Here is a 26,950-nt window from a genome sequence, read left to right on the forward strand (position 1 = left end):
AACTGAGACAGCTTGGATGACTAAGGCAAAAAACACACTAGCAGCAGAGTCCAGGGTTTCCTTACCTGTGGGGGAAGTGAAAACGTCCCCTTGTTGACAGCCCTGACTGTTCTCGAGGGTCCCTTCTAAAAGTTAATAGTTTGTATCCCAGATTTAGCCCAAACGCAAGAGCGTATCCTCCCCAGGTACTGCAGTGACTGTTGACGTGAGGTGCTCCAGGGGCAAGGAGGAGTTAGCGCTCTGACTTGTGGTGGATGGGAGAAACAGAGGGTGTTGGAATAAACAGGATTAAAGGATTTTGCTCATAAATAGGGGATTAAAGGTACTCTGAAGGAGTCATTCAAACCAAGGAGAAACAAAGTTTGGTGTCCAGAAGGGTGCGGCTCTGCCCCAGGCTGGCCCTGCGCTGCCGTGTCTGGGCATGGGAGTTGCAACACCCCCACCCGCGTCTGTCCCTGCCACAGGGGTGCCACCTGCCCCGCAACCTGAAATGAGCAACCCCCCCCCCGGCCCCCATTTGCACCCCCTGCCCCCCATTATCCCCAGCCTTCCCCGGGGCTCCGGAGCGTAACGGGAGCTGCGATGCCCGGCGCTGACCCGGCTCCCCCTCCGCGGCTGAGGGCACCCATGGGTGCAGCAGCTGGACAACGCACATCTGGGCAGCGGCGCGCAGGCGCGGGGGCCGCCTCGCCTGTTCCCCAGACGGCGACCAACCCCCGGCCGGGGTTTTGCGCGCCCGCGGAGCTCTGCGCGGGTGGTGGTGGGGGGCTCGGTCCCTCCTTCCCCGCGGCCCCGGGGAGTGGCCGTGGCTCCGCCCTGTTTACCGGGGTGGGCGGTGGCCGGGCCGGGCCGGCTCCCCCTGCCCGCCTCCTCCCCCCGCCCGCCTCCCGGTGCCGGTGACTGGAGCGGGCGGAGCCGCCGCGGCCGATTGGCTCCGGGCATCGCATGCGGCGGGGCCGGGGCCGGAGCAGCCGGGCCGGGCCGGGCACGGCGGAGCGCTCCGCGGCGGGCACGGCAGCAGCGCAGCCCCCTCCTAGCCAGCGCGGAAGGGACCGCGCCCGCCCGGCCGGTCAGCGCCCCCCGCCCCGGCCATGGAGTCGGGCCGGAGAGACGGGACCGGCGCGGGGAGGTGAGCGGAGCCCCGGCGCCTCCCTCCCGCCCCCGGGCAGCCCCAGTGGCGGGGAAGAGGAGGAGAGGAGAGGGAAGGCGAAAGGGGTATTTTAGTGGTGTGTTTTTTTTTTTTTAAAAAATACGTCTATATATTTTGCTGCGATCAACTGCGATCCCGCAAGCGAAGCCCCCGGAGGGAGAAGTGCTGCGCGCTGTGATGCGTCTTCCTCTCGCCTCGGCTGCCAGTTTGGATTGTAGCGCCCGGCTCCGTGCACTGAGAGGATGGCTCGGTTCGGGGATGATCTGCCAACCCGCTATGGAGGTGGGGGGCCCGGCGGGGCTGGAAGAGGGAGCAGCCGGCAAGGTGGCCCCCAAGCCGGCCAAAGGATGTATAAGCAGTCGATGGCTCAGAGGGCCAGGACTATGGCTCTCTACAACCCCATCCCTGTCAAACAGAACTGCTTCACAGTCAACAGATCCCTCTTCATCTTCAGTGAAGATAATGTTATACGGAAATACGCCAAGAGAATAACAGAATGGCCATATCCTTTCTGGGAGGGTGTGTGGGCACGATGGGGAGGAGGGGGAGAGGGAGACTGGGGAAAAGAGACCCTCCTAGTCAGCTAAGGGTGAGTGGTTGGTGCTAATGTAGACGTGCATGTGTGATCCAGCGCGTGTAATGGGTGTGTGTGACATGGGTCCCAGTGTCCGACATAATGTACGGCCGTGTAGATGGGTATCATAAGAAATTGCTTCTGTGGGAGCGGCGGAGTGTGCCGTGGACTGTGCCCGGGGTGGGTGTAAGGCATACGTGCTTTTTGGTGTGTGCTTAGGTGTGAGATACACAGTTGCACAGATTTACATTTCCTACAATTATTTCAGCCAGATTCAAAGGGCTCTGTGAGATTCATGCTAATGAATCCCGGTTCTTATTTTCATCTCAGAGCCTTTCAGCTCTCCTTTTTCCCTCTGAATAGAAGGAACATGGGATAAAAATGGTGACACCTTAGCTGCATTGATAGTAGGGGCATTGATAGCCAAGGTACCTTGTGAACAACCCTGTTAATACAATTGTTACAGCTGGGTTTTTAGCACATGACCACCTGAATCCATTAGCATCAACATGAATTTTGTCACTTTGATTAGATGCATAGCCTAAGTTTAGGCTGTACTAAAAAAAAGAAAAAAATAAAAATGAAAAAGCTTTGTGTCAGAGGGAGGCAGTGAGTGGAGAGAAGGACTCTGATGTATTTTGAAAGGGGCAGATGCTTTCTGTCTTCAAACCAGCTCCCAGGCCAGGTGAGCTGCAGAGATCTTCCTCAGAAGGGGGCTTTGCTTGTAATGATGCAGACAGTGGGGTTGTAAGCCACGAGAAAAGGGAAGCAGACTATCTGAGGTTACCAGGGAGTAGATGTAGTGTGTGTGTGTGCGCGCGCGCGTGTGTGTACAGGAGTGCATTACATTGGTGATCTCAAGGGAGCTGGTTGTTTTCTTTTCATTTGGTATCACACACCTATTAATCCTCAGCTAACAGGAGCAAGATCTTCTCCCAGCCTCCTAGCAACACTTTCAGTTGCCACAGAGGCCAGCTCCCCGTCAGGCTTCCCCCGTTTTCACTTCCTGGAGGGCTAACAGGAAAAAAATACACCAGTAGAGCAAGTGCACTTCCCTGCCCCCTGAACACGCACGCGTATTGATCTTTCTGTCCGTGTTAGAAAATCACAGGGCTTGCTGTACTTCCTCATCCATTTCTCCTTCCCCTCATTCAAGTCTGAATAAACAAGCTCCAAAGCTCCGGCGGCAGTCAGAGCACCGCGTTTCCTGCAAGGCTAGACGCAGCCGTCCCTGCTCCTGCCTCTTGGGCGACTAGTCTGCATCTTTATCGTGATGTGGGGGGGGACTCAGAGCGCTGCGGGGTCAGGGGCTTCAGCAGAGCCACCAGCCTTTCCCCCACGCCGGAGCTGCGGGGCGAAGTGCCGGCGAGGCCTGGCCGGCCGGGACGCTGTCCGCGGTGCTGAGTGGAGCTGTCCGCGGTGCTGAGCGGAGCCGTCCGCGGTGCTGAGCGGAGCCGTCCACAGTGCTGAGCGGAGCCGTCCGCGGTGCTGAGCGGAGCTCCCCGCGGTGCTGAGGGGATCTGTCGCCCGCCATGGGGCCCCGATGCCGCCCGCGGCATGGCTCCGCCCTGGGAGAGCAGGGGCTCGGCACGGCTCTGGCTGAGAGACGACGGCGAGAGGCAAAGGGGTGCCTGGTGTCGGGTTTGCCTGCTTCCCCGTGAGATCTTGTCCCTCGTCCATCCTGATAGGGTGCTGATGATTTGATGCGCACCATTGCAATCTAGCAGTAATTCGTTTTGGACCTGCGTTGACACTTGAAATTGAACTTTACACCATGGCTTATTTACACCATGCACTGATAATGACAGAGAATTTCTGAGGAACAATTCAGCAGATGCCATTCAGCTATATAATCTATTTTGGGGCAGTTTATCTGACCAGTCTCATTTAAAAATAGTAATTATTCATTGCTTTTTGTTTCCTTTAGAGCTTTTGCTTTCTTGCTCCCAAATTCCTTGAGCAGCTCAGATTCTGTGTAAGTCACTAAGTCTCTCAAAGGAGAGAGCCAATTTCCTGTTTTTCTTCCAAAGACACCCCAGAAAGAACTGAGGAAGTCAAGGAGACTAAATGTCTTCATAAACGATGAGAGATCTTAGAATGCTCAACTAATGTAACTGTTTAGGTAGAAATGGAATTTGGATGAGGTTCTCCTTGTGTTCTCTAGTGTCTTCTTTAACTTCTGTTCCCCACTCCATTTGAGTACATGATTTTAGCTACAATCATAGCCAATTGTATTGTGCTGGCTCTGGAACAACACTTGCCGGATGGAGACAAGACACCTATGTCAGAGAGATTGGTGAGTTGTATTCATTTCTTTACATTTTTTTTTCCCGTATAATACAAGAAGTAGTCATCCACCCAGTGTTGCGAGTGCTTGGATCTATTTTAAAGATCCACATGTAAACAAACAGGCATTGTCCTGACAATCAGAAAAAATAAGTCAGTGACAAGTATAACTGTAACCTTCTGATCCCACCTTCACAAGAATGCTTCATCACTCTAGCCAGCCCTGCCCAATTGCAGGAGAAGAGATGGACCGTACATTAGGATCAGAGGAGCAGCAAACTTAGGTTGTCTATAAACCAAGACAAGAAGGGACTGCCAAATGCTCAGAATTATCTGTAGAATCAAATGAGCTTCTGTGATGTTTTCCCAGGAAGTGGTAGAAGAGAGTAACCTTTTAGGTTCGTATGTCTTTCAGCTATCTTCCCGCTACAGCATATATCAAGGACCCTACAAAGCAAACTTTGGGTTTAGATGATTACACTTCCCTTCCAAAAAAAGAAACCAACTTACAGAGGAAAATAATTTCCCTGCAGGCTTTATGGTAATGAGCCCAATTACCTTATTTCAAAAGAAAATGTAAGAATAGCTTCAAAATCATTCTTCCATTTGTCATCACTGTAGGAAAAATGGGTAATGTTTGATTTGGTTTTTCTCCTGCTGTTAATGATCTGGAACATCTTTCATGCCTAAATGCATTAATCCTGCTGCATGTTCAAAGGATGAATAAATATGGATCTGTATGTGTTTTACATGTAGCTATTAAATTATGCAAACAATGATAATATTAGGCTTGCTGCCAAAAGCTAGAGCCTCTGAACGTTAGTTGCTACAGTTTCCAAGGTTGGTCCATACCAGTGGGCAACTCTCACAGTCTCATTTTGCAGAAACAGGAAAAAATATATAAGCGATAGATCTAGAAAGAGCATCAGGGTCAGCTAGTTGATACTGCCTGTTTGGAAACGTATCCGTTGATGCTGGCTGCCCACTTACATTGTGCTTGCTTAGTCTCTTTCTGTTTGAATTATTTCTACTTAAGAAGAGATGAGGAAAAAAATTACAAACATGCATGTACGTTGATCTTTCTGCCACGAAACATGTTTGTATGTTTTGGGATCAGCTATCAAGGCAAGCCTGGGTTTGTGAGCGAAGCACAGGTTTAGACCCAGGGTAATGACCGAGCTGAGGAAATGCCTTCCATAGTTATGAATATATGAACTAGTGAGGGGGAAAAGTAGTTTCGTGGGTGTTCTGGCTTGATAACCCTTTGGTGATATGTTGTTTTAAGCAGCAGCACACTGTTTCTATGTTCCACTGTATCTCTAGATTTGTAAGAGGATCCTAGAGGCTTTTGATTGGTCCTTTTCCCCATTGCATTAATTCCATTTTACAGCACTCAATACTGTACACACACCTGCCCAAATCATTCCAAAGTGAGGGACTGGCATTACCTCTGAATTGTGTAAAATAACTGAATGAGTTAAAAGCACAGTTTCCACCTTGTTGGCTGTGCCTTGATGATGAAGGAAGAATTAACCCCTGATTTTTGTCCCAAACACCATTGTGCAGCATTGTCTTTGATATGTCCAGATATTCTGAAGCCATTTTAACTACAGCACATTTGTAACTCTGAAGTTGAAAGGGATTTATCATAGAATAACACTGAGAATCTTTACAAGTCATGAAATATTTTCTGTTTTCAACGTATGCTGGAAAGATTAAGCATTGTGAATAAGAAAAACTGTCTTCCGGTTTTCAAAGTGAAACCTCCTTAGAATTCTCCTGCTGCTTCCACAAACTGTAAGTTGTTTAATTGAAAATGTTACAAATCTGTGCTAAACCAGAGTGGGCAAACATTCCCATATATTTACAGGTTTGTTGAGCCAAATCAGAAGTCCTTGCAGAACAGCAGGTGCTTTATTGCTCTCTTTGACAGGAACAGAATTGGCATTTTTTTGGTTAATGACTTATGGATATACCTTTCCTTCTCCTGGGTTCATTAAAATCTCCAAATTGAAGTGAGGGCTCATCACTGAAGAGTTAATCAACCTTAAGGATATGAGATGCACATCACAAGCCTTTTATGACTGGGAGATATAGGTAGAGTTGTTGAAGGAAAACCAAAGCTGCCCGGATACTTTGTGCCACAGATACAATGAAAAAAATCTTAAGATTGTCTCTTTGTTAAAGCTGAAAAAAAGAAGGAGGAGTCCATATAAACATTTTCATGATTTTTCTCTTCTGATCAAAACTGCCCTCTAGGTATCTCCCCAGAGACCCAAGATACGAACCTGCAGTGCAATCTCTCTTGGCTGTTTTCTGGGCTCATGTTACTTGTCAAGCCGGGTTAATTAAACACATGGGAAGAGCAAGTGATGTCTCAGTATATGCAATATTTCAAGAATCGGAATGGCTGAGTTATAAGTGATCTTTCTCTGTCCATTTTCTGTATGTAGTTTGTAGCACAGAAAAGCATTACTTGGCTGTGGGATGGAAACTCTGGTCAAAACCAGGGCTGTGAAAAACCACACGTCCATTGGTCAAAGCATTTAGTGGTGAACTGGAGCACTGACTTCAGGTCCCTTCTCTGCAGACAAGAGAAATAAGCTCTTTCTTTCACTAGCAAGAGAATGACCTACCCCGGGGCTCTTGCCTGCTCTGAGCTGGGAGTATCACATACTCTGGCTGCTGAAAGTGTTTACTTCACATCAGTAATTATCCACTGGAACAGAGATGCTACAAACTTGCTGCTGTCCATCTCAGCTGAGTGCCTTAGCCAATAGGTTGTAAAGCCAGTGTCTCTGAGCCCCAATAAATATTGCATTGTACACACTGGAGCGATGCCAACTGTAAAGATGCTGAGAGAGCCATACTGAGTGGCCCAGCGCCTGGTGGGAAGAGCTCCAGATGTGGGAATGTGAGCTTCACATCTGAGCCCTCAACGGCCTTGTAGGTGGATGCCTTCCTCATGATGCTCTTGACTGTCCAGGCTGAGGCATGCTCGTTGTCTCCTTGTCTCCTTCCTAATTTCTCAGCTTTTCATGAGAAGCTTCACTAGACCATAGGTTTGTCCCAGCCTGAGAGAGACAATATGGGAACTTGCAAGACAGGAAATCTATTTTCTGCCCCACTCTGGGGCACACCCTGTTTGAAGACACCAGTGGGTCAGTAGGATGTTCATCTGCATGCCACGGTAGGGCTCTGAGTGTGTGGCTGCCCTGGGTGTTTTTGAGGTGAGGGCAGAGTATAACTTTTCTCAGATATTCAGCATGATGGCTCTTGCACTTTACTAATGGATTTAATTCTTTATCCCATCCACGGGCACTTTGTGCAGTCATATGTGAGCTGTTCATATTAACCTTTGCAGGAACAAAGCCTTGTTTACACACGCAAACCTATCAAGGCTGTCACATGAAAAGGCCAAGGAAAGATACTAAGACATGGACTAGGAATAGTAACGACTTTCCAGACTCAGAAGTTGTTTCTGATTTGAAACATATTGATCAAATGTGTATTTGGCCCAGTCTCAAGCTTTTCTGTGTCCACAGCAAACAACCTGCTGGCACAGCTCTGGCTGCTGCCCAAATTCTCCACCTTCCTTCCAAGCACGCAATACTGATACTCATTATCATCTGCTTTCCCACTCTTGAACCCAAGGAGCAACACAGCCTCCTGTCTGAAGGGACCTGCAGGATTTCTGAGCCAACAGCAGTGCCATTTCAGTGCTGCACAGGGCATGTCGCCCGTGTCCTTGCCCTCCAGCTCCTTCTGTCACACAGAGTCATGCAAATCCTTTTGTTCAGCAGCAGGCCCCACTACCTAATGGGGCATAAATTCTATTTTTCACCCCATTGTTGTTACTGCCCTGATTCCTAGACTAAATTACTGTCAACTTAGACAGGCTTTAGAAAAGACCCTCTTTCTATCCCCTCTTATTTCCCCAGCTACTCATTGCCAACCCTGTATGATGACAGTTTTTGTTTGTAATAAATACCCAAGCCCGCCTGTGAACCTTCCTGCTTCCCTAGAAGCTGATGAGAACTTCTTTGACCCACTTCCTAAGAACTTTGTGTAGTCCTAGCTTTGGGAAGAGCATATTCTATCAAACCCTTGAGTACCTGAAGCCTGGCTCTTTAAAGCTGGGAGCTGTAATTGCAAGGCACCTGACCTAGATTGAGCAAACAACTGGTAGCAGAGTAGATGCAAGGCTTCCAGGAAGTGAGGGAGTAATGAGGGGGACTGTATGTGGGTAAAGGGGGAGGGGGGGGGGGACACGACAGCAGGTTTGTGGTTTTTTTTTGTGTTAGAAGACCTATTTTTAGAGACACACTGGTATTTATGGAATGGAAATACAGGATGGGCTAGGAGGTCTTTGTTTGCAAAGATTTTGTATACTTGTTGAACTAGACTGCATTGTGGGGTTGAAGAGCGGGCAGATTCAGCTGTTAGAGTGTTCCTGTGTGCATAAGGGAAAGCAGAGGAGCAGTAAGGTAACTTCTCCTGAAATCACATATGATGATTTCTGACCGCCTCTTCCTTCTTCCCTCTTTTCTGTACTGGGCTGGAGTCCCAGGATGCCTCTAGCTCTTGCTGTGGAAAAAGAGCTGGAAGAAGACTTTTATTGTAGGATTCTTCTTGAAGGTTATAAAAGGTCTGATGGCCTTGCCTTGTTCCTGTTGCTCTGTGAGTAAATAGCACTGAGATGGGTAGCTGGAATTTCTCAGGCTGTCAGTGATAGCTTCTGTATCCTCTAAGCAGCGTCAGTAAGGCTCTGTGGAGGGAAAGAGGGCATGGAGGTGGTACTGTCTGTGGAAACAGCTTCTTGTCTGGAGAAGAAGCCAGTTTTGAGTTTGTTTTTTTCCACCCTCCATTTCAGCAAAAGGCCTACGGTGTGAGCGCAACAGCCACCAACTCTGTTTTGCTGTCTGACCTGTCAGTTTGTGTGTGATCTGCAGGTGACTGGTCATCTTGCCTGGCCATAAGGGAAAGGGAGGTGCAGTTGCTGGGGCTGTGAGGTTAGGAAAGCTGGAGGGGAGTGGAGATGACATAGGGTGAAAGATGAAGTATATGGAGGAGCTGGGGTCACTGAGGTGTGTAAGGATGTGGTGTGCTGCTTTCTAGGAAACAAACCTTTAATGAAGTCAGTGATGGAAAAGCCTGTCCAGAAGTAGTAATTTCTAGGCTTGGAGGTATCTTCAGTGATTAGTGCTTTGTGGTTGACTTGCTGAGTTGGGTATATGTTGATGTGCTAAGTGTGTAAGACTCTTTAGGAGGGGTATGCTATTATATTGGCCTTCTAGATGTGAAAAACCTGGCTTTCTGTAACAAGTACTATGCCTAAAGCATGGGTCTGTGTGCCAATGCTGGGTCAGAGTTGAGCAAGAGTTGCCATGCTTGTAAAAAAATTCTTGCATCAAAACTGCTTCTTTCTTTGTTCTGTGGCCGCAAGACTTGACATTCATGCTCCTTCTGCGTAAGAGAACTAAAATCACCTTTTGTGATTAGTAGAATTGCAAAATGTAGATAACTGTGCATCAAAAAACAGCTCAACTCTTTGTCTCTAATGGTCAGAAAAGCCAAAGCCACCAAACAAAGATTTCTAATCTCTTAATTTGGGAGTTTGCTTCCTTTTGGATAGGACTACTTTTACTTCCATTGACTTCAGCTGAAACCATGGATCTAAGGCACATCTGAAAAATGGTTACAGGTGCCAAAGCTAATTAACATGTTCTTGAAATTGATGCCCATTTTTTTCACCCCTTGCGTTGTCCACGTTTCTTGCCCACATCTTCCTTCCAAGTATGAATGCTTCCATTTGGCACTGAGTTTGTGTTGAAACTCTTCTCAATAAAGTATAATGCTAAGGGATCTGGTGCCACAGATGGTAAAGTTTAGTAAAACTGTGGAGGCTAAGCTTGATTTTTCTCTCTGGTGAGCTGGGACATGGAACTGAGATCCCATGGTATGCTTTGCACCAAGGGCCTGAGACAAAAACCTATCTGCTTCTGCTGATAGTGGTAGGGAATGAGGATTTCTCCCCGAATCAGACACACAGTGAAAAGAAAATAAATGAGACTGCAGCTGTGGAAATTGAGAAAATGGAGGAGAAAGAGTGAAGGGAGAACTGATGGGATAAATGATAAATAAATAATTTCCTGCCAGTGTTTGCAAGCTTGCTGTGCTGACTGTTACTCCCCAAGATATCCTCTTGTTTCAGTTTCCTGGGTGAATTGTAAAACACATGTTTTCTTCCATGTCAATAACTACAGAAATATGTGGTCTCAAGTTTAAATATACGTGTAGAGCAAAATTTCTGTATTAAAATTCCCTCCAGAATGTTGAGTAAAGGTGGAAAGTGTGGGGTAAAACAATCAGAATAAAGGCAAATAAAATTTCCAATCTGAAAAAACAAGGTTGCCTTCAGAGAAATAATAATGAAATTCTTCTCCATGTCTAGTTCAAGTAAACTTAAACCTTTTGGTTTCAACTCTGTTCAGAGAGCTGAAAAGGGCGTGAAGTTGGTGCACGTAGTTGTTTATATGATTCTTGTTATCAGTGCAGAAGCATAGATAACTCCTTGACACCTTTGATTTTTTTTTTTTTTTCTTTTTCAGGATGACACCGAGCCGTACTTTATTGGAATATTTTGTTTTGAAGCTGGTATAAAAATCATCGCTCTGGGGTTTGTTTTTCATAAAGGTTCTTACCTCCGAAATGGTTGGAACGTGATGGATTTTGTTGTGGTCCTCACAGGGTAAGTGACGCCCTCTTGCCCTAAGTTTAAGAGGGACTCTTTTCTTTGATTTGTGTTGCTTTTTAACTGTGGGTTGGGGTGGGAGTGATTTTAGTGAAATAATACTAAAAACTGCATTTCTGCCCTTAACTGTCTTTAAATAATGGCTATTGTGCTGAATGAGTCACATTCAAAGCATCGTTTGAATGAACTAAAAAGAGGTTTCGAGGACATTTATTTGTATATATGCTGGCATGTATCTTATCTGGCTGCTTACTGACATTTCTCGGACTTTGCAGGTTCTAATTGTCACTAGGTACTTGAACCTGATTTAAATCAGTCGCTCTTCTGACATTACAGGATGGCTTTAGAAGTCAACATGGAGTGAGCTAACAAATTAAATGCATCCCACTTTTAAGCGATTACAACTCTGAAACCAGTGAAGTTTCTGCAGGAATGAATTTGGCCAGCTATAAAACAACTTTTCTAAAAATAATTCAAAGAGTGTGCATGTCTCATAAAGAACAGAACTGAAAATGGTACCTGTGCATTTTGTACCCTGGTTTGAAATGATAGCACTAATTTCTTTCTTGGAAATGCTTACAATATTTTTACATTATACATTGCAACAGTTTCTATATCTATTTATATAAATGTAGTGTGACGCTGGTGGATAACGAAAACACAAGCATTAAGTTAACGCTTACTGGCTACAAATCGTGCTTTGACGCTCCAGAGGAAATGTTCCAAAGGTTTGCGTGAGGTCCTGATCTTGCAGCCTTCTTGGAAGGATTTCGGCTAGTTTTTCCCCCAGAAGACTGCAGTCTGGCTCCTGTTATTAACATGCACTCGTTCCACACACCTTCTCCACTACTGTGTGTGACGAACATATATATTCTTGGGTCTGGTTAGCGGCGTAGAGTAGGATGCTGTTAGGAAAATGCTTGCATACATATACAAATGTGTTCATTAGATACATTATCACTGTAATTCTATTTGCATTCCGTGTACCATGTGATATAGCAATTGAGAGGCCGAAGGGAATTCTGTATGTATCGAGGGGAAGAAAATAAATATGCAGGGCTTGATTCTCCTGCTGCTGGGGCTGGGTATTTAATCAATAGAAACATCAGCAGAGCCACAAGGAGAATCAGATTTACATGCTTGGAAGCATAGGGGGTACCAGGATGAAAAGAGAACTAGCACAGATGCTACAATTATTCGCACCAATGGTACGTTCTGATTCCTAGTTAGCACTATGCCCTTTTGTGTGTTTAAAAAAAAATAATAAAATCAAGGCCCTGATTCTGGAAAGGGCTTTGGCATGTGGTTTAATTTATCCTTCAGCAAAGCATTCAAGTGCACATTTGAATTCAGCTGACTCCAGTGGTTCTGTACTTAAAGCTAAGGTTATACATAAAAGCTTTCCTGAATTACGGCCATATTGCTATTTGTTTAGACATGTTTTAGATTTGTTTTTTTCATAAACACAGACCAAGAATCAAAATAGTTTTGTGTTGTGTTTTTTTTTTTTTTTTTAAACCGCCTAGCTGTGACTGAGATGCTCAAAATTTTGCGACGGTATCTGAAACATCGTGTGTGCGTGCCGTGCTTGTGGAATCGGAACCGAATGCGCGATGCTATAGGCGTGACACCGGCATCTTACGGGTGCTGGTTTTATTGTGAGTGCTGTTTGCAGCGCCGTTTGATCTCTGAGCGTAATTGCGGAATATTGGCTTGATTAGACAGCTGTAATAAGGAACCCTGTTGCCATCTGCAAACATGCGTATTCTTTTGAAGTACAATCCTGTTAACGTCAAAGCTGCTGGTTTCCAATGGTGATACTAGCTGGGCTGTATTGAAATTGTCTTGTACATGGACTTCCCACCAGGCAGGCGATGCAGGGAAGGCAAAGTGTAAACTGATAGACATTAAGTCCAAGAGTCATCTCCACTGAGGAAATCCGCAGACCTCTAATCCTGTAATTCCAGGGCTGGATTTAGCAAGGTGCTTGAGCTGGTGCCCAATTTTTGTGTCTGGGGGGGCTGTACTGAAAATAACAGGGTTACTCCTGTGCATGGTTAGATAAATGCTCTCCTGAATCCGGGGCTGTATTTCCAAACCCAGTAATGAAGTGGAGGTTCTCTACTTACAGTAGAGAAATAATGTTGAAAGATCTGCAGCTTCACGCAGGGGATTGAATTAGTGTTTTCTCTGTAGCCTGTTGTGTTTTGCTCTGATTTTCCTAGATCCTTATTATGTTCTTAGCTCACTCTTGTGCTGCCATGGGTCTGTGCTAGAAAGAAGGAGCTCCTCTTCCTTGGGCTTCCTTCACTGGCCAGAAGCCCGTTCAGCTGCCCATTACCTGCCCTCGCTCAGCTGAGGAGGGGAAGTCTGAGCAAGGCCTTTTCTTGGAGACAGACACCATCCCAGCACTGCTGCACCGAGGCTTTAAAGGCGGTTGCTGAGGAAGAGCATTTATTACTGACAAACCCAGCTGGTTCTCTGGGGAGGGGCTGCGAGGTGGTGACACAAGTGGGACCTTAGTTTTTGCTTCTGTGGAAGGTGGTCTCAGATCTGTGTGTTTCAAAAGATGATTGAGCAGATTCTGTAAATTATTAGAGAATAATAAAAAAGGGCAGTGCTAAACTTGTACTTAATGCATTCATATAAATATAGATAGGCAGAACATCAGTTTTTGAAATATCATTTTACTACTCTATCAAAAGCTTTCCTTTCCATATGTGCAAGATTTCTACTTGAAAATGTTCCTTCGTGTTTCCCAGGGAGTGATCAGCGTTCAGTTCCTACGCTCAGTTTCACATTGATCTTCAATATTATAGAGGGATTTTAATGTCTCTCTTTTCCTGTGTAAGCATGAAAGATCACAAAAATGCATTTCATGACACCACACGCAGAGCTGTGTACCTGCTAATCCTGTCGAATGCACATTTTTATTAAGGTGAATGTCAGAAAACCTGATCTCATTTTCAGCTTTTAGCTAAAACCCATGAAAGCAAAGAGCAGCTTTGCTCTTGTTAGCTGTTTCCATAGGAAGAAGGCCAGCCAGCGTCTGGGTGTGTTTTGGAGGAGGCTGTGGGGGAAGGCTCTGCATTTATTGAACTTACCCTTATGTAAATATTACAGCAAGCATGCGGTAACCTGTTTTTTTCCAATCCCCTTTTTTGTTACTCAATGCCTGCACACTGGGATTTTTTTTTTTTTTTTGCTTGCAATGATGGTCATTTCGTTTGTCAAAATCAGACGGTAGAACTTGTTAATCAGAAAATAAATCAGGGCTGTGTTATATGTAGCCAGGATCAATATCCTATTGAGCTAAACTGGGGTCTAACAGATAGTGGCCCAAAATGGCTTGGTTTGTTGTTCCAGAAAACACTCCCTCAGTTTCTTTCCACAGCAATGCTGTGGTGTCTTTTTCTCATTTACTTTCAAGGAAGCGTGTTGATTTGCTGTTAATAAAGGCCTGAGAAAATAATAGATTGCTGCTCCTTGGAAGATTTTGTTTCCTCTGTAATTTTTTTTAGTTGTTTCTTGTAAACTCCTCCAGTTGTAGATGGGTATCGAGGAAAGCTGCCCTGCTGTGATGTGCCTGTCGCTATTGTAGAGACACTTATATTTTATAGCTTCTGCTCCTTTTATTTTCACATTTTTATGGGAATGCATTCACTCCAGTGATGACATCACCCATTAGCAGCTCTAAATCACACACACAAAAAAAATCTTCTCTGGCTGGAGCTGGTGCAATAGGGTGGCTGCTAAGGGGAAGAACGGAGAACAAGGCATGGATAAAAATGATCCTTATGTTCCTGATTCACAAAATTCAGAGGTCTAGGGATTTTTGAGAAAAATATGGGTCTGATGGCTTTTAAACTGTGTGGTCCAAGAGAACAGTTCTCCTTGGTTGTCTTTTGGAGCCTGTTTATGCTTTTGGCTTGATCATATCCTGGGTAATGGGTCTCATGATTTAATTACATACCACAAGAAAAAGTGCTGCTTATCCCTCTTTTCATCACTAGCTACTTGGGATTTCCATTGGTGCCTTCTAGATTTTGTATAGTAAAATCTGGAGAATAATCATTCCTTTTTCTTCATGCTTATTGTTTTATGAATCTCCAGCATTTCCCTGGTCAGAGGTTTATGCTGCCCAACCTTCCTTGACCTGACAGCTCTTCTGCGCACCACTGACCTATGCTGCCGCTCTGGTCCTTTCCTAGTTCTGTCATACCCTCTTGGAGGCAGTGACCACAACTGTGTGCAGTGCTTGTCCAACACCAAGAGTTGCTAAAGACTGGTCTAAATAAGTGGAGCACTTGAAAGGATCATGCTCTGTCCTTTATGAGCAGAGTTAATTTTTTTGGCTTTCAGTCAGCCTCGATTAAACACTCTTGAAGAGTCCTGGTAGCTTCTTGAGCCAGTTGGATCAGCTGCCTGGATCTCTGGGTGGGACTGGCAGAGACAGTGTGTGCCAGGCCTGGAGCTGCCAAATGATGTGCACAAAGTCTGTGTGCTGTTACTGATGTCTCAGGCTGTCGGGAACAAATTACAAAAGCTAGAATTATCTTGATTGTCTGGATGACTGAGAAATGTGCTCCTAGCTCCTGGTGATGTTAATTATTTGGAAGGTAACTCATTTAGTAGCATAATAGAGACCTGTTCATCCTCGATGTCAGCTTTGCTGGTTACCAGGATCATCTTAGTATGTGGGCAGTCTGAGATGCTATTCCTGGTGCAGTGTATGAGGAGCAGCGGCAGCCTTGGTTGCGGTGATGACTGTCAAAGGGGGAGGCATAGGAACCATCCAGCCTGCTCTGAGCAGCAGGCTATGGATCTCTGATCTTTCAATTTGCAGTCGATGTACCTCCTAGGCAGGGTGTGGGGTGAGATGTGACCACGAAGTATTTGAGAAGTGGCTGTCTGGTTGAAGGCTGGGATTCTTAAATCTGTCAAATGTACATAGATGCCTGTAGTCTCTAGAACTTTTTCTGCACGTGCATGTTCCTGTGCATTCAAAAGCCCTTACACTAGGATGTCTGAATTATGGGGTCCTATGTGACTGGCTAGTGTGTACTCCCCAAAACACCTCAATCTTCCGACCTGCAAATAACCATAGAATGTAATAATTTGAAAAGCAAAATTAAAAGGAAATAAAACCCCTTGGATGCCCTGCCAGCATCAGTTTAGACAGCATGCTCAGTTCTTTGTTTGTAAGCTTTAGGTCTAGACACCTAGGGAATAAAAGGGGTAGGAGCAGAGAAATGCAGATTTCTCTCTGCTTTTCCGCCATGGAACTTTTGGCAGTTCTGTGCTAGAAAGCAAAGCTGAGCAGCAACAGGAGCTGGGAAAATGGATGCTTTAAGAGGGACAAGCTTCATCTTGATTAGTTGTCACAAGGAAAACGAGTAAGCCTCTTTGCATGGGTATACGGTATGGGTGGTGATGGGCTAAGGCTGATTGCTATTAGCATTGTGCATGAGTCATGCTAAGAGCAAAGCCTCTATAGATTTTAATGGAGCTGATCCTTGTTTGCAATTTCTTTTATGCTTCAATGATGGATGGATACTTGCTGGCTCAGAAAAGCTAATGGTACCTTCTGAAATTAAATCAGATTAAAAAAGTTGGACAAGGCAAAGGGAATTTACCTGTTTTCCTCAAGGTGAGGTGTTAACTAGGGATCTGGCTGGTGTATGGTAGCAGTAATGGAGGAAGGCAAGTAACCAAATTTTTTTTTTTTTAGGCAGAGAAAATGAGTGGTTAGTAACTGGAAGGGAAGAGGGCGTGTGAGATCTCAGTTTGAACAGTCTAAAATAGTTTGAAGTTCTTCTATTTTCTGTCCTTTGGCCATCTGGGCTCTTGGGGAGCTGAAGAAGCAGTTTCCTTTGAAGGAGATGATGCTGGACAGGGAGGAAGGATCTGTGGGCTCTGAACCCACCTTGGTAAATGTCCCCGTTTCCTTTTATGCACTGTTACAGTCAGTTTTGCCCAGTGGGGCATCAGGTTCCTTGAGACTGGAGCTTGCTTTCCCTCTGGGCTTGTGTCACCTCGCAAAGGGGGGTCCCAAGCCATGCTGAGCCTGTTGGAGTGTTAATTAGGACTCGTGTCTTTTTTGTTCCTTATAGTAGCTTTTGTGCATGGATTTTGATGGGGGTGGATAAAGGCAGGTTGAGTTGAGCAGGTGGGTGTGTAATTGTGTGGCTGGCTGCTAAATTAGAAGAGACTTTCCTGACCGGAGGAGGACTCGGGGCTGTGTTTGGAGGAAAGCTGCAGATGGTCACAAACCCTCAGGACCCGCAGGTGGGAATGGCCCTTCCCTGGCAGAAGTTATCCTTGAAACATGGCTCTGCTCTGACTGTGGCAAACGGAACATTTCAGGTCAGAGTACTTCTCAAGGGCAAATAGATAATGAGATTGATGTGCTTCTCTTACTTTATTAGAAGTGACTGCAAGGTATTGAATAGCTGGTATGTGAACTGATAAATGATGGTACCACACAACAAGAAGAAAGCAAGTTGAGGCATGGACAAATAGCTTTTCTCCAAAGAGGGGGGAAAAAAAAAGCGTTTCTTAGGATTTACATCTTGTGCTGCTTTCCATGTCTCGTGCCTGTTTATGCATCTTTGAAGCTTTTTGCTCACTAAGAGGGGAGTGTTGGACACCATCTGAGGGTGCTTACATCTCCCTGGCCTGCAGGCCCTGAAGTTGGGCAGTTGTAAAGTAAAAGTGTGTCCATCCCGAGTGAAAGGGAGGTACGTTTTCTCGTCACAGCCAGGGCTTTATCAAAGCCAAGCAGGATCATTAGTCCAGAGTCCATTACGGCTCTTGAAGGGAGGCCGGTGGCAGGGAAATATTGTCTCTTGTGAGGGGACCAGCTGTACCATGCAATGGCAACTGGGGAGACTGAAGGTGAGAAGACGGCTCTGGACCTTGTGATCTGCTCCTAATGCCTGATCCTGCCCTAGCAATCATGTAGTGTGGGCATCTACTTGATTGCTTGCTCCTCTCTTTAAGTGGAACGTGTTGCATACCTAGCCGCTATTATAGCGGGGTATGAATACTAGGAATTCAAAACCAAAACAACAGATATTGCTGCTATGAAGTGCTCTAATGTTCATTTTCTCAATGCTTCCCAGTTTAAAAACAAAACCACCAAACCCAAAGCACCCAGGTCCTCTGTGTGGTGTGGAGTGCTGTCTCATGATTAGATGAGGAGGAGTGTGCAAGATTTCTCAGGCTTCTATTTCTCAAATGTTGCTTCTGCTGCTTTGTCCCAGTTCCCAAGTGGCCAGCTTTTGATGGCAAAGTGCCTGCTCATCCACGATGATAAGAACCTGCTTGTGATTGATTTTTGGAAAGATGAGGATTTGGAAAATCAGCCTAGTTTTAATTGTAATCTAATCCTGAGTGCTAAGAGCAAAAACATCGCACTTGCACATGGATACCTGGATCCACAACTCGCCCCAAAGGTTTTTGGTGCATTGGGACCATTGTCTTCCTCAGGGCTCTCTGAAAACATCAGGGAAACTTAGTGGAGGTGGAAAATTGATATTCCATTTTGTTCTTGCTGAACCACTAACAAGGTGTGTGGGACGTTCTGGCCAGGGCAAGGCTTCGGTGCTGGAAGCTGGAGCCAGGAGGATGAGTGGTTCCAGGTCTCTATATAGGTAAGCCATGCTCTAGGGTCAGCACCTGGCATTTGGGTAGCTGGAGATGCTTTTTGACACCAAGGTTAGGCTCTTTGCTTAACTTCAGCTATCTTTGTTCTTCTCTCTGCTGACGGATCTGACTGAATTGGGATGGAGGGAAGGCACCCTCTGTGAACAAGTGCAGTAACACCCGTGGCTGCAGGATGAATGGGGCAGAGTGTACATTCCATGAACTCCTGGCTGTGTGGGAAGGCCACTTTTGTGCCATGGGGAAGCCCAAGATCTTAGGCTGAGAAAAGTCCTGCTTCCTATGTGTGGCACATGTCAAATGTGTGGTGTGAGCTAGGGGGTTTGGAAAGTTGCCTGATCCTCACAAAGGAGCACAGCCACCTAAACAGTGCTCTTTAAATACATATGAGAAATCTTTTCTTCCTGGCATGGTCAGCATTAGCTAAATCAATGGCTGAAAATAAATATAAGGCTTTGTGTCTCCTCCCTCCTCCATTTTTCTGTATGCTGGTGGTCAGGAAAGTCACCTTTCATTGTTTTTTTGACTAATAAATTAAATGAACTTACTTGCTCAGTGATTTCAGGGTGGAATATTGAGGAAATGGGTCAGGTTTTTCTGGTGGGTATTCGTAATCTGTCAGTGCTGGAGAAGATGCCTTGGTTTCAAGAGCTGACTACAGGGGTGAGTGTGTATGTGTAGGTTGTTCTCATGCTCAGCTGTAGACTTTTAAAAGCATCCCTCTGGAGCAAGAAGTTCAGGTTCACTCCTGAGTCAAACCCCAGGTTTTAGCCAATAATGGGTTTAGCTGTTGGCTTAGTTCAAGTCAGTTAGTGTTGGGCTGTGTGAGGTTTAAGCAAGGAAAAGATTAGAAATAGAGATTGGAGCGGTGCTGTGCTTCAGTGGGAATAGAAATTGGACTTGGAGCTCTCAAGAGGACAGGGCTGCTCTCAGTGTGTCACACCTATGCCGTAAATCTGTTTGCAGATGCTGTGAAGGTTGTTCCTTATGGATGCTCCTGGAGAGAGGCAAAAGTTCACAACCTGCCCTTCCCCTCATTAAACATGTAAAAATTCCCTGTAAGGGTCTGCAAAACAGGAAACACCCGGTGTCAGACTAAGGGTTTATGAGCATGTTGATGGTCCATGGGGTGGTGTAGAGGTAAAGGAGTAAAGGAGAGAAATGAGCTGCTTGGAGGAGACTAAGATTTTCAGCTACCAAAATGTCTGAGTGCTGAAGAGTTCTCAAACTAAACTGATAATCAGAAATACTTAGTTGGGTGTAACTTGGTTCTGCTTTAAAGAGAACTTAAAAGAACTTAAATTAGAGCACTCAGATTATTTTCTAGTTAAAAAAAAAAAAAAAGAAGAAATAAGGGAGAATGAAAGATTGAACTGTCTTTTGGCTTATTTCCGCATCTCAAACATCCTGAACCAGCACCCTCAAATAAAGTTTGGGCATGGGAGCTTAGGAGGAAGGCTGTGAAAATGATTAAAGGGTTGAAGAAATCTCCATTTAAGAAGACATGAAAAGGCTGAGAGAGTTAAAATTAAGAGGAAAGTCTTATAAGGGTGAGATGGATAAAGGAAAAAAGAGAGGAAATTGTGTTTCCCTATCTATTTTGGCAGGATTCAAAAAGCATCAATAAAGAAATTGAAGTTTTAGAACTTCTTTACTAATGGAAATGTAATTAACTCATGGAACTCATGACAAGAACTTGCTTCAGCTGAAATTGTCTGTTTTGGGTCTTGAGACCAAAGGAGCCTAGAGATCATCTACAGATTCACCAGAGAGGAAATAGATTTTTGAAGGAGGATGATTAGGCCCTTTCCCTGGTACTCCCTGAAGTAAGTTAGGTGGGAATGTGAACAGGCTGTTTCATAATTGTCCTTTTCTTTATCTTGTAATTTCTTCTGAATCATGCTGGAGACAAGACTCCAGACCAGCAATCCAGTCTGTTGCAGCATGACCTGTGAAATACAGCAGTATATGTCAAGGCTAAACTTTGTCTTTTTATACATGAAACACTATCAATAGGAGTAGTGGTATTCCATCACTTAATGTCTGATTTAAAGATCAAACGGCTTTTTGCAAGCTGTGCTGCAGCTTAGAGAGAAACTTCAATACTCCAGTGCTGTGTTAAGTGTGCCCTCAAAACCTGCAAGCCTAAGCTTCAGGGAAAGATCTGGGTTTGCAAATTGTCACTCCTTGGATTTCAAATGAATCCAAGGTGGTTTCTAATAATGTAGATGCCACTTTGATAAAGGTGTTCTGGTTTTGTACAGGAGTGGCGTCTGGCACCATCAGGCCAGGTGCTGCAGAAGTGTTACTGATCTCTTTCCGTGGTGCAACATCGCCTTGACCTTGCTTTGGGAGGAAAAGGATCTCCTCAGCTGCGGTGTCCAACCTTTGCAGGATTTGGAATGTGGAAGAAGATTCTGGCAGGTGAAATTATCTTGTCAGAGGGTGGCTCTGTCCTGAATGAGGCTTCAGGCAGACCTGAAAACACATCCAGCTGCCAGAATTCAGGCACCAAAGCTCTCACGCTGGATAGGAGCATTGACAAACATCCCTCCTGATGCCAAAGACAAATCTCTGGTGCTTTTCTGGCCTCCAGTGTTGGGTGAAGGGTAGTAGCCAAAAGCTGCGTAAGGTGGCAGTGAGCTATTCCTGCACTGTGAAGAAATACGCAGTTTTGGCTGGTGCATTTGGTGGTAGATGGGTAGCACCTCTCTTGGTGGTCATCAGAAGTAGGTCTGGGGAAAAGATAAGATGAACGCCTCAGGTCTTGGCTTGATAAAGACTGTATCCTGGCTGCTAGGGCTACAGGACAAAGGCTGAAGTCCATCAGACTTCTTAAATGTCTTTTTAGTCCCATTCTTTTCAAAAGCTCATAACCATGTGCTCCAACTAAGTGATGCTCTATCAGTCCGAAAAACATTTAGCTGGTAACATGGACACCCTCATCACTGGTCTATGCAGATGATCTGTACCCTGAGAAATGTGCTGAAACAAAAAATTTTACCTTGTCTTCTGATGCCAAATCCTGGGAAGAAGCATTATAAATTCCTGAAGTTCTCTGATCAAACTTAGCTCCTATCCTGGACTGGCTGGGTGAATCCTGAGCTTGCTGTGCAGTTTAAATTTCTTTGTTTATAGCAATGAATAAAGTACTTAAATTGGTTAGGTACAATGGAAAAGGATTTGGAAATACTAAACTTGGTTACCAGTTGTGGAAAAGATAAAACCACTCCACGATTCACTAAGTCTATTATTAAAGGAAAGCTGCAATTTCCCGCCCCCCTCCCCCCCCGTTACAACATTAAAGCTAATTATAACAGGTATAAAATTATGGTAACACCTGACTTTCACAAGAGGTGAAAAGGACAAAGGAAGCTCAGCATGATCCAATTTCCTTGCTTTAATTGGAAAGCATGAAAGAACATGAGACTATAGCGGCAGATAATGCTGTGTCTGAGACAGATCCAGGACAATACAGTTTCAGTTCTCTTGCCCAGCAGACTTGGCAATGGAGTGGGATTTTGGGTGTCCTGTTCTTCCTTGCTGCCCATGTCATTGGCTAAGAAAGGATTTTAGGCCATTGCTTTTCTCTTTTGTATCCACATTTCTCACTCTTTAAAAATAAAGATAATAATGGTACCCGAATTTGTAAAGCACTAGTGAAAAAGGCTGGTTGACAGTATTGAAAAGTGAGTTTAAAATGTCTCAAAAGAAGTAAAAATAATTCTTTAAAAATGTTGAAACCAAGTGAGGAGAATTTGAATCAGAAGTAAAATAGATGGTAACAGCATAATCTTCTAGAAATGCAGATGCTCACTCACAGTGAGTGGGAGAATCTTGCATGGAGCTCAGTGTTCGTGTACCACGGGGAATGTGTTAAAATGATGGCGTGCCACACAGGGGAAATTGCAAATGTGGGTGTCTGTCAGATTTTAACCTGCACAAAGATTGGACCTTTGGGGGAGGTGACATGCTTTGAGTTAAAATGTCCAGAAGTATTGTCACTGATTTGCTAGAGTTAAAAAAAAAAAAGTGGCTCCACTTTTGCTGGAACAGAAGTGACTGAATAGAGAAAGAGGAATGTCATCCAGGGCAAAGTCAGTCTGTAGGACGAGGTCCTGGCTTTAAATTGCTTGAACCATGGGTTCACCCCATTCAACCATGGGCTTTCATATCTTTGGAAAGATATGGCTCATGGTGTGTACAGGAGATGAATAAAAGGGAGAAGCTGGAAGTCCCTGCCTGGTGCCTCTTTCCACAGGAGAAGGACAGAGGCCACGGTGGTTCGCTGCAGCACAAGCCTCGCTGGGAAAGCAGCACTGCTGAAGCCATCGGCTGTAACCACTTGCCGGGTTCAGCTGTTTGGGTTTCAAAGGCCTGATCTGAGAAATCAGCCGATGCCTGCTTGGCGTGAAGGAGTCCAGGGAACAAAAGCAAGCAGGATGTGTGTTTTATTTTTCTTCTTTTCGAAACCTGGAAGACCTCCAGCTCATCAAATGGTATTTCTGCTTCTCATCCCTCTAGGGCTGCTTCCTGGTCTCGCTTGTGTGGGAAAGATGAGAAAACCTTCCCTTGAAATTACAAACCTCTGGTCTCTATTGGTGGTGGGATCAATGCCATGTGTGGCAGAATATGGGGAATTAGTGTCCCATTTCCCCAGGTCACTGTGGTACCTCCTTGCCCATTAGCAGGAATGGAATAGCCCCCCTGCATTTTTGGAGACTTTTGTTCCTAGGGAGGAAGGTTTGGGTGAGGCTTAATTTCAAGTCTAATAGCCTGTTAAAATCTTCACATCGTTTCTTTGAGAATGCCATTAAAAATCAATTACATTAATGGGGCTCAGTTGGAGATGTTCTGAAATATGGATAGGATCAAGAAAAGTGACTTTGCAAAACAGGGCCCTTGGTGCTGCAGACATTTGCTCTGCTCCATCTTCCCAGTCATATGCATGGACCAAACCTGATCTGTTTTTCCACTCTGCAGAAGCCAACGTAGCTGCTCAGGAACAACTGGTAAATGTCACGTACCATGCTGTAAACCCATCGCTGGTGGGGTTGGAGGGTGTAGTTCTCTCGCTCTGTTATAGATGATGTCCCCAACAATACAGTTGGGCTGCTTGCCTAAAATTACCCCAGCATCACTGTCAGCTCTAGGAGCTCCTTCAGGCCTTGATCATCCAACTCCAGCTGTACAGCAGATGTCTGGTACTCCTTGCTGCTGATGTTGCTGTGTATCCATGAGCTTACCATGTCATCATGTGGCAAATGGTCCATGTTCTCGCTCCAGTCCCAGACAGAAGGACTATCTGTTGGCTGGGCACCAGCCTGGGTGAGTGGAGATCAGCTTTACTACGTGATGGCCAGCACAAGCTGGGTCACTCAGCCCATCTGGGTAATAACAGCACTGCTCAAGCGCGTAAGGGTGTTGAGAGGATGGATGTGTTGGAGCATCTTTAATAATCACATCCTCTAGTAAGGGAGGCTGTGTAGCTTTCTGAAACGGCCATGTAGGCAACGCTCTTCCCATCATGCCTGCACTGAACAATGTCTTCACCTCTAGTTCCTAGCCTGCAATTCACCATCCTCTCAAATCTCATTTTATGCACAACTGAGCTACTATTTTTACATGGAGAACATGTGAAACATAATTACATGCCTATTCCTCCTTTTAAAAAGCCCGTTTTTTTTCAACTGGCCTGTGGATCTTTTTGTTTAAAAACTGAAAACAACTTTTGAGACGTTTGTGAACAAGCTCTTTGAGACATCAGGAGATGGTATCTCTCCAGCCTGCTGCTCCAGAGATATGGGAGGATCAAGAGAAACCACCTTCTGTCCATGGTAGGTTGTTAAAATCACTGTAATGCAGTTTGTGAAAGAGGATCCTTACCTATGGAAAGAAGACTGTGATGGAGCGAGGCTTGATGTCCTTGCAGGAGTGGTGCAGGCAGTGCATATGGCATGGGAAGGTGAATCCCATGGGCACCTTGTTGTGAGGCTGATCAGGACTTTGTGTAACGGAGGGACTGAGAGGACAACCTCCACTGCCACTTCCATGGGGTGTGATTTAATGGGTGTCCACATTGCTTGGGGCTGTGCTGGAGGGGTCAGCGGTGGCATTTCTTTGGCCCTGCTGCTGGTGTAGGAAGCACAACTGAAGCTGGGATTGCAGTGAATGTGCTGGTGAAAGCTCTTTACCTGGAGCCTCATGGCACTAGGATGGATGGATTGAGGCAGGGCTGGGAAGGAGTCTGCAGTAGCCACAGTGATCTGGTGTGAAGAAAGCACAGGAGAAGGGCAGGGGATCGTAACCAGACAGCGGCAAGGACTTTGTGTATGTCCCTGCTGGGCATTTTCCATCATACATTGAGAGTTCTGGCTCTTTTCGGAGGAATGTTTGTAGGAAGGGAGGAGGTCTGTGAAATCCAGCTGCCTCGTGCCAGTGTTTCCAAATGATGTGTGGGCAGCTCAGCTGCAGGCAAGTGGTCTGAGGGGCTCAGCCATGAGGCAGAGTCCCATGGTGTTTGCAGCCAAGTGTCGGGCAGTGTATGGATGTCTGTGTGAGGTGCAGGGAAAACCTACAAGTCATGAGTATTGCCCCTTGTCAGTAAGAAATTTGTGGCTGCTACTAGTGCTTATCTTCACCAGGAACCAATGGATCACACTTACGCCTGCTTTCCTCTTTAGGAATGAGGGACTTGAGCAAAACCAAAACAACCAATAAGGTCTTTAAAACACTGGCAGAAATGGGGTGAGGACCCCCATGGCTGCTCCGCGTGCCTTGAGTGAAGGACTTACAAGCTGTAGCTAAAAAGAGCCGTCTATTGCCTTAGCTAAAGCGTTGATGTAGGGTGACGGGGAGAAAACTGCTGATCTGGCACCCTTCAATGACGCTGCATCCTGTGCAAGGGCTTCAGTTCAGTGTGTTATCACCCTTAATATCTCAGGGCTGAAATCTGAGATGGCATGTGAGCTGCTGGGGCTCCCTCCCCTCCCTTGGCACTGCTGCCTGCCTCCTCGTGCAGCCTGTGGATCAGCCGGGGCTCGATGTACTTATGGTGCTGCAGACCCTGGGAAGGTGACTTGGTGGAAATGGCTACCAAAACGTTCAGGCTTTGCTCTTGCACCTTGAGGCTGGTAACTGCAGCGTGCCTTGCGCGAGACACAAACGACCGCCGTCGAAGCTCAGGCGTTAGGTAGCCGCCTCCCGCGGCGCGTGGAGCCGTGCTGCAGTCTGTGCTGGCTGCAGACCCTCTTCCCTTGTGCTTTGATGAATCGGTGCAAAACCCACCTCTTGCCACTTCCCGCCTCGCCCAGCCCCAGGTCGGGTTTGTGTGTGTGAGAAGGATTGCTAAATCCATGAGCGTAACCTTGTAGTAGAGAGTTGGAAAGGGCGTTGCTCCAGACTAGCCCCAGCCAGACCAACAGTGCGGCGTTCTTGCAGACGAGCTGTGTTTCAGGTAAGTATCCAGGAGCTGGGGTTTTTTTTAGCCCGTCTCTCGCTGTTCGTTTTCTCCCTGGCACTGGAGCTGCAATTCCAGGAACCCTGGATATACTTGAGAGCGCCTCTCAAACATGGATAAAAGTAATTAAACCTCTCGGCTTTCTCCTTTTCAGACTTGTTGTAGTTCTTCTAACGTAGCTTTAAGATGGGGACAAAATGTACAAGCTGAGATCTGACATCCTGTTCCAGCATCAAGCAGGGGAATGAAAGGATGAAGAGACTATTCAGAGGGCTCCAGTGCTGCTCCCGAAGCAAGGACAGGTGGTTGTTTGCTGCCAGATGCAGCCTTTCTTACTGTTCCCCTCTTCCCCCCTCCAATAATTAAGCAGTTAAATTTAGCTGTCTGGAGGTATGGAAATGTATGTGGCGCAACCACTTTGGTTGTGCAAAAAACTGTTATTTTGGCTTGCTTGAAGCTCTGAAAAATCAAGGAAATTGTTTCATACCATGCACAAGCACTGAAAGAACCAAGTTTCAGATGAAAAGAAGATTATAAAGGCAAGACACTGGGTAAAATGAGGACTAATGTTTTTTGTCTAATCTGGATTAAGAAAAGTTTTTGAGCTTTTGATGTTCTCAATAACTTCAACTTTATTTGTGAAATTAAAATGTAACAATCTTCCAGGTAGAAAAGATCAAATTCTAAAGGTTTCAATTTAACGATGTTGACATGCAAGATGTTCTCCATGTTCCCTTCCTTCAAGGAAATGTTTTGGCAAACTTCGCATGAGTTACCGAAGTGTTGTGGTTGACCTGAATCTACAGTGGGGAGGAATCTAACAAAAATTATCCTGCAGTAATTGTCTCTTATGCTGTTGCAATACTCGGTTCCTGGGCAGATGGGTCCAGCAGACAGACCATCCTTAAAGATGCAGCCTGTTGCTGAAATGTCGTCTTTGTTAACGAGTCTTCCTGCTGGCTCTGTGCTGGCTGGAGTGGAGTGACGGCCCAGCCCGCGGAAGGTGAACTACAACCTGCTCGGGCTAATTTTAGGGTTGTGCGCCTGTGTCCTTGGAGTTGT

The 26,950-nt window shown here is 45.6% G+C and overlaps 1 protein-coding gene across 1 annotated transcript in view; it reads left to right on the plus strand.

Moving 5' to 3' along the window:
- Window positions 1-632: 632 nt before the first annotated feature.
- The window catches only part of CACNA1B (calcium voltage-gated channel subunit alpha1 B), a 300,523-nt gene continuing 274,205 nt past the window's right edge, over window positions 633-26,950 (plus strand). Inside the window, exons 1-3 of the mRNA XM_082009035.1 lie at window positions 633-1,671; window positions 3,925-4,020; window positions 10,622-10,761. Coding sequence (XP_081865161.1) covers window positions 1,393-1,671; window positions 3,925-4,020; window positions 10,622-10,761 — 515 coding nt within the window. The 5' untranslated portion in view covers window positions 633-1,392. The remainder of the gene's footprint in view (window positions 1,672-3,924; window positions 4,021-10,621; window positions 10,762-26,950) is intronic.

This window comes from Phaethon aethereus (assembly GCF_964289735.1).
Source record: "Phaethon aethereus genome assembly, chromosome: 20".
Classification (NCBI taxonomy): Eukaryota; Metazoa; Chordata; class Aves; order Phaethontiformes; family Phaethontidae; genus Phaethon; species Phaethon aethereus.